Raw genomic sequence first — 7,804 nt, 5'->3', positions numbered from 1 at the left:
TAACCTCCTTTGTCCACGTTTGGTTTAAAGCTATAATGAAGACTGAAGCCAAAAGGTCCTGGCGGACCCTAATGTTCCATCAGTGAGCAGGCTTTTGGTATTAGCAGCACTGGCAAAATACACCTTCCATCACTTTGCCGATGATTGAGAATAGACTGATGGGGCGGCAATTGGCTGATTAAATTTGCCCTGCTTTTTGCAGACAGGGTATACCTGAGCAGTTTTCCACATTGTCAGGTGGATGCCAGTGTTGTAGCTGTACTGGAAAAGCTTGGCCAGGGATGCCCCCTAGTTCTGAAGCACAACTCTTTAGCACATAGCAGAGATGTTGTCAGGGCCCATAGACTTTGCTGTATTTTCAACATGTGTTTAAACTGCTGAAACACAGACATGAATTAGTTTTATCATATCCAAAAGATGAAAAAAAACATACTCCTGAATGGATATTTCTCTTCAAAGACTTAAAGCGAACAGCAATAAAACACAATTATTGCATCATATCTGTTTATTTCTGAAGACTAAAAATAGGGTTTTTTTTTCAGAATGAATAATGTCCACAAAAACTCTCAAAGGAGCAGACAACTCAAAAAAATTAAAGACCCGTCACAAATAAATGGCTGCCACACCACATTCTGCGAAAAGGACACTTCACAAAAGAAAATAATTGCAAGTAAATACATTTCAGGTAGCGTTTGTACTCATATAATGTTATTATGTTGGAACAGATTGTGCTGAATTCCTGCTGCTAATAATTAACACTTAGCTCCAAAATACTGAAGAGTCCCTGGTAAATAGTTCATTCTAAAGATCCATTCTGACCAATCAAGATATTTTCATCAGATCCCATGCTGTGTTAACACCTGCTTGGATAAATCTAATGCAGCCAAAATGCCTCTGCCACTTATCAATGGAGTAGATGGATCAGTACGAGTTGGTGCAAAAGCATTGATCATTGCTTGCAATATCCATATGGTTATGCATCTGGTCTCACAAGAAATCATACAGGTATCTCACCATGTCAAAATTCACAGTCCTAGAAGAAAAAAATGAAATAATGGGTTATTAATCACCTCACGGGTGTAACATTGTAATGAATTTAGATCTTACCCACATTAGAAATTCATCTTGTGCATGGTATAAACCTACCTGTTGTCAGTTTTTTCAGTTACATGGCATCTTCTTCCGTGGTCTTAACAGTGGATGCACATTCTTAACAGTAGATGCATATTATTTGTTGGTCATATACATTATTGGTTATATATGATCAAACAGAAAGTACTTAGAATTAAATACTTTAACCACTGAGCCTGATCCACATGCCACTGGTAAACATCCTACACAGAAAGACATATCAAAATTGGCCACCTGCTGCCACTCAGGTCAAATGTACAACTGATGTTCTGGTGATGAAGAGGTATCACAATATCGCAACAAAGGGGTATCTGGAGAGTGCCAAGTTGAATCCAGGGCAAGAGGCCTAAAATTTCCCTGTGGGGCCTGAAGTAGTACTTCGTTTGTATAAAGAATAGGCTGCCCTGGGCTATATTCTTTTGCAGGCTCAGCATTTAGATAAACTGTGTGGTCCAGCTATCAACACAAGCCACTCAGATGTTTCTGTTATTTACGTCTGTCTGTGACCACAGGATGTGGTCTGTTCAAATTATTTCAGTGTTCAGCAAGGTTGCCACTTGAATTTATCTCTAGTTTCCAAATTCACTACCTTTACCATCAAAGCTAAATGATCTGAAATACTTTGCAATAGGTAATTCAGTTTGCTGCATCCAGAACCACTATCTTGCTAGTCAGCTATAAGGCATGTTCATCCTTGTTCATCTTAGTTAGAAAAATATTCAAATTGTTGAGAGCAGTGTGGTGTGCTCTGATCATCTTGTATGAAGTGGATGATAGTGCATTCATAGAAAGTCATTTCACAGTGAAACATTTTAATTGCTACAGTTCTGCCCCAAGTTTTATTTTATTGTCCCCTCAACCAACTGCACACCCCACCACCCTTCTAAACTCCAGTGGAAACAAGCCCAGTCTGACCAACCTTTCCTCATAAGACAACCCACTCATTCCCGGTATCAATCTAGCAAACCTCCTTTGAACTGGCTCTAATGCATTTACATCCTTCCTTAAGTAAGGAGACCAAAACTGCACACCGTACTCGAGGTGCAGTCTCACCAATGCCCTGTATAACTGAAGCATGACATCCTTACTTTTATGTTCAATCCCCTCTTGTAATAAAGAATAGCATTTCATTAGCCTTCTTAATTACTTGCTGTACCTGCATAGTAACTTTTTGTGACTCGTATTAGAACACCTAGATTCCTCTGCACCTCAGAATTATGCAGCCATTCTCCATTTAAGTAATACTCTGCTTTTTTGTTCTTCCTGCCATAGTGAACAACTTCACATTTTCCCACATTAAATTCCATTTGCCAAATCTTTGCCCACTCACTCAACCTATCTATATCCATCTGCAACCTCATGTCCTCTTCACAACATACTTTCCTACCTATCTTTGTGTCACCTGCAAATTTAGCTACCATGTCTTCACTCCCCTCATCCAAGTCATTGATGTAAATCATGAGGCCCCAGCATAGGCCCCTGTGGGACTCCATTCATCACATCCTGCCAATCTGAAAAAGGCCCATTTATGCATACTCTCTGCTTTCTGCCAGCCAGCCAATCTTTTATCCATGCTAATATGTTACCCCCTACACCATGCACTTTTATTTTCTGCAATAACCTTTGATGTACCACCTTATCAAATGCCTTCTGGAAATCAGAGTACAGTACGTCTACAGGCTCCCCTTTATCCACAGCACATGTTACTCCTTCAAAAAACTCCAACAAATTGGTTAAACATGATTTTCCTTTCACAAAACCATGCTGACTTTTTCCGATTGCCTCGAGTTCTTCTAAGTGCCCAGCAATAACCTCCTTAATGATCGATTCTAACAACATCCCCACAACAGACGTCAAGCTAACTGGCCTATAGTTTCCTGTTTTCTGCCTCCCTCCCTTCTTGAATAGAGGGGTTATATTTGCTACTTTCCAGTCTGATGGAACCTTTCCAGAATCTAGTGAATTTTAGAAAATTAAAACAAGCACATTGACTACCTCATTAGCCACCTCTTTAAAGGTCCTAGGATGCAATCCATCAGGACCCAGAGGCTTTCCAGCCCGCAGCTGCATCAGTTTGCTCAGAGCCCTTTCCCTAGTGACTTCAATTTCACCAAGTTCCTCTTTCCCTTTCACCTCCTGATTTGCAGCATATACTGAATTTCCTAGGAGATCATGTACTATGATGTTCCCCTTCTTGAAGTGATGTTAATGGTTCATTAGAAAGTAGAGATTCAAGGAATGAGGAAAAATGTGACATTTGTTTCAATCATTAAATTACTTTAAACAACTGTTCAAATGGAAGCTGCTTAAGTATTTCCTGAAAAATTAATATCTCAACATTCAGAATTCCTCTAACTAAAGCAGTTCAACTTGAAATTCAATTACAAGGACAGACAGAATCACATTTTTTTTAATGTGATAAAACAAGAAATTTAGCATCTCTCTTCATGCCATGACTACCTAATGAGACTTAACAGTAATATTATTACAGAAAATTTGAACTAAGCTCCTAATTGGGTATTATGTAAATGTAATTTGCATTCCATCTGTTTGCAAGACAAGCCCAAGTAAATATTTAGAAGTTCTCTTGAGGCATGATCTGTACCTGGAATCAGCCAACCAGTTTTCTACTTAGCATTGAAATCTTTCACAAGTTGGCATACATAATGCTTCCAAAGATCAATGGGCCAGACTTAACGGTCAGTGGCAAACTAATGCCGCCTGCCATACACTACACTTTCCCACAGACTTTCTATGGAATTTGCACTGGAATTTGTGATTAGAGAGTCACTTCAGCACAGCATCCTCTACAGGATGTTTATGACCTGTGTGAACAGAACAAGCAACTAACTCCTTAACCAATCAGATCAAAAATCTGTTACTTAGCAGCCAGATTTTGAACTGGGAAGTGTAAATTAGAATATTTAATTCAATATCAAATCATATACAGAAAGCAAAACAGAGGGAAAGAATAATAGTGTTAGGAGATAAGAGAGAAGGATTTTAAAAAAAAAGTTACTTTTTAAAATCTCTAACAATAATTAAACTCTGAAGGGAAGAGACTCCACAATCATAAAGTTTATTTTTTCAGTGCCAGAGAGGTTCTTTTGTAGGAGCTAAGACTTCTCATGCCATTTAATATTCATGTACATTGAAATGGGCAAGCCCTAACATTATCTATCTATTTAGTATGTATCTAGCACATGCGTGCAGCAACATCACACCATTCCAGGTGCCTCAGTGCAGAATCTCTCAGCTGTGGAGCAGTTTCTGGAGAAACCTGGCAACTCAAACAGCAACTTATTTTCTAGTTAGCTGCGCCTGTATGGTTGTGGAATGTTGCTGCCCAATTTACTCTTTAATAGCAATGAATGCCGATAGCCTCATTGCTATTTTTATTGCAAAATTCAGACTGTAGTCCCTGTTCATAAACTTATCCCAGGACTGTCCAGCTCAAGGGCTGAACTCTCAAAATCATGTGTCTGATCTCAGCTATATGCTAAAGAATTCTCAAAAATATTATTTCAATTCAGCCACAACAATTAGTTTTCCAAATCCATCAGATATTTTAAGCTGTCAAATTAAAAGGCAAACCAATTCAGTGAGACCTAAAATCCCTTTAACCCAGAGTATTAAATTTCTCCCGAATCTTTTAAGCTAAATACAGAATTTGTATTTATTACATAACACTGAATGTTCTATAAATATGCATTATAAATATTGAACACAGAAATTAGACGGATGCGCATTGCACCACAGTGCACTGCCCCCACCTTCCCAATATGCTCTACATAAACTGAAATATTACCTAAAGGATCTCTCAAACAATTTTTTTTATTTCATCAGGATACAGCCAGCAGCCTGAAGACTGTGCCTTTTTTTAAAAGCTTATGAGTGAACGTAAAATCAAATATCTATTGGCAGATATTTAAAACTAGCATATAGAACATACTCATCATTCATAGTGCCCCCACAGTCCGAAGGGGTAACTTAATTTCACTCGTATAAGTCTGTTTAAATGTTTGCAAATCAGCAGAAGACATGGTCAAATACCTGGCAATTGCTCTTATGAAATCCAGACTTGCCGTGCATTTATACTTTGGTCCATCCAGCTGATCATCATGGCCAACGTGGGTTAATAGTTGAAGTGCCACCAGGGAAGTGATCTGAAGATGCAAATAAAAATAAAGATAGTATCTTATTGCATTCCATAACTATGAGGTAGATTGATAAACAAAAAGAAACTCTCAAAAGCTTGGACTATGCAATTAAAATATTCAGCAATAATTCAGAACTATTACTACAACAATATTCCAAACTCTGGTTGTCAAGTTGAGCTGAGCAAGTTAGAACATATCAAGTGAATTAATACCAATGATAGGGCCAGTCTGGAAAATTCTACTTGCCAACTAGTCAGAAGTGAATTACATTCTACCTGTTATAGATTGAAAAGCAATGAATCCCAGATTGCAAGTTACTGCATTGCATTTATCCTTACATTGTTAATCCTCTTGTTTCTTGCTCCTTTTGATTCTCTGTAGTCTGTTGCAACTCTTTGCCATATTAATTGATCAGCTTCTCACAAACTAAAGCTTTTGTTTTTATAATCAACTTTCCCTAGTGAGAATCCAAATAAAATGTTTTGTTCAATGCAAAACTTTTAAGGGAGATAAAGAAGATATGATTTTCCAAAGAACATACATTTATATAGCACTTTTCACTGCCTTATAACATAACAAATGAACATTGCAGATGATCATAAAGTACTTGATTGGCACTTTAAAGTGCCACTCTAAATCAATAGTCTCTTTTGTGACGGTGAAATGCAGTCACCAAGTCTGTCACAGCAAGGTACTGCAAACAATGCAAAAGCAACTAGATAATTTTTTTTTAGTGATATTGGGTGAGGGATAAACATTGACTGTGAGAACTCCCTTGCTCCTCTTCAAATAATGCTAAGATCTTCTTCATCTACTTAAGAGAGTAGATGGGACCTCGCTTTAATGCAGCATCCAAAGGATGGCACCTTGGGTAGTACAGCACTCCCTCCTGTTGAGTACATTATTTAGACAGATACTTCAAAGTCCTAGAGCAGGACTTAAACCATTAACCTTCCAACTCAGGTGAAAGAGTTACTCACTGAACCACAGCTGATACCCAAGCGATGAGTACATTTCAAAACATCCCTCCAACACTGACTATTCCCAACTCTGTTTTTCTACAATTATACTCCAGTGATGAGTGAAGGAACATATCCATAGACATACATCAGGACAAATTCATGTTCATTTTCAAGCATCTTCGAAACAGACAGCTGTTCTTACACTATAATATTATGGCTTTTAGGCTTTATTACTCAGCAAAAAGCTATTTTTCCCGTAACAGTTCAATTAGCTTGACTTTGTTTTACTCAGTTCCATTAAGTGTCTGTCTATTAAGTGTCTGTCTATTAAGTGTCTGTCTATTAAGTGTCTGTCTATTAAGTGTCTGTCTATTAAGTGTCTGTCTATTAAGTGTCTGTCTAGAAGTCCATGCGCTGTGGGAACTTGGGAAGGCAGGTGGGGAGGGAAATAATTTGTGGTTATGGCCATTTGATTGTAAATGTGAAACAAACCAAGTTTATTTTCAATTGATTTGGCTAGTACAGTAAGGGAAGTGTCATCTGCTAGGCAGGGAAAACCACAGCAATGATCCAAACATCAATACTTGGGTATTGCTACAAAATTCTTGTTACAGATAGAACTATGGTATTTTCTGGTAATCAAAAAAGAGTAGCCACATGGATTTATTTAAAATCTATTATTTGAGGTATGAACCCCTATAAAGGCTACATTCTATAGCATTTTGTATTTATAAGTTTCACATTTTACTAAATTTAAGGAGTAATACTAAAGAGCTTGATAGATTTATACTGTAAAGTTTAGCCCAGACAATTTAATAGCCTTCATTACACTGGAAAACAATAACAACTTGAATTCAAACAGCTATTAGCACACTACTTGCAGACCAGGTATTCCATTAATAAATTTTGAGTGAATTTGTATGATAGCATGATCTTAGTAAGGACATTTTATTTAAAAAATTGAAAATATAGCTCTATAGCACAAACAGGAACTACAACTGGTCATTACTGACATTCATGTGTCATTCCTATTTTATTTAGTCAAGTCCTTTAGTTGGTTAACCATCATAACCAGCTTCTGCTATGTATTTCCATTTGATATGGCTGCACTTCATATTCACTACATTTTTCTGAATAATAAAACATTCAGCCTTCATTGATCTCAGTTTTGAAAATGTTATTTGAACAACCTTTTGGGGAGGGAGTTTCAAATTTTCAATACTTTTTCTGTGAAACTATTTCCCGATTTCATTCTTAAATGGCCTGGCTCTAATTTAAACCCCACCCCCCCACCCCCGCCGCCCCCTCCTGTTCTGATTCTCCCAGTAGAGGAAATAGTTTCTCTATATCTACCCTATTGAATCCCTTCATTTGAAATATCCCAATTAGATTATCCCTCAATCTTCTAAATTCTAAAAATGAAAAAATAACATAGATTTGAGCTTCTCCCCCAAAAGGCTGTGGCTGCTGAATCAGTTGAAATTTTCAAGACTGAGCTTGATACGTTTCTCATAAGTAAGGGTATCAAGAGATGTAGATCAAAGGCAGGTA

General features: G+C 37.4%; 1 protein-coding gene across 2 annotated transcripts in view; it reads right to left on the bottom strand.

Annotated features, from left to right (window-relative positions):
- Positions 1–487: 487 nt before the first annotated feature.
- Positions 488–7,804, bottom strand: part of orc5 (origin recognition complex, subunit 5) — a 111,562-nt gene continuing 104,245 nt past the window's right edge. The window contains exons 14-15 of one of the 2 annotated variants that reach the window (XM_078553218.1): positions 5,185–5,297; positions 488–1,033 (exon numbers count right to left, since the gene is read on the bottom strand). In XM_078553218.1, coding sequence (XP_078409344.1) covers positions 988–1,033; positions 5,185–5,297 — 159 coding nt within the window. In that variant the 3' untranslated portion in view covers positions 488–987. The remainder of the gene's footprint in view (positions 1,034–5,184; positions 5,298–7,804) is intronic. The other variant, XM_078553219.1, reaches the window with a different exon arrangement.

Source organism: Cetorhinus maximus, chromosome 12 (genome assembly GCF_964194155.1).
Source record: "Cetorhinus maximus chromosome 12, sCetMax3.hap1.1, whole genome shotgun sequence".
NCBI classification, from domain to species: Eukaryota; Metazoa; Chordata; class Chondrichthyes; order Lamniformes; family Cetorhinidae; genus Cetorhinus; species Cetorhinus maximus.
The sequence above is the reverse complement of the archived record's forward strand: the minus strand, read 5'-3'. Positions and strand labels throughout refer to the sequence as shown.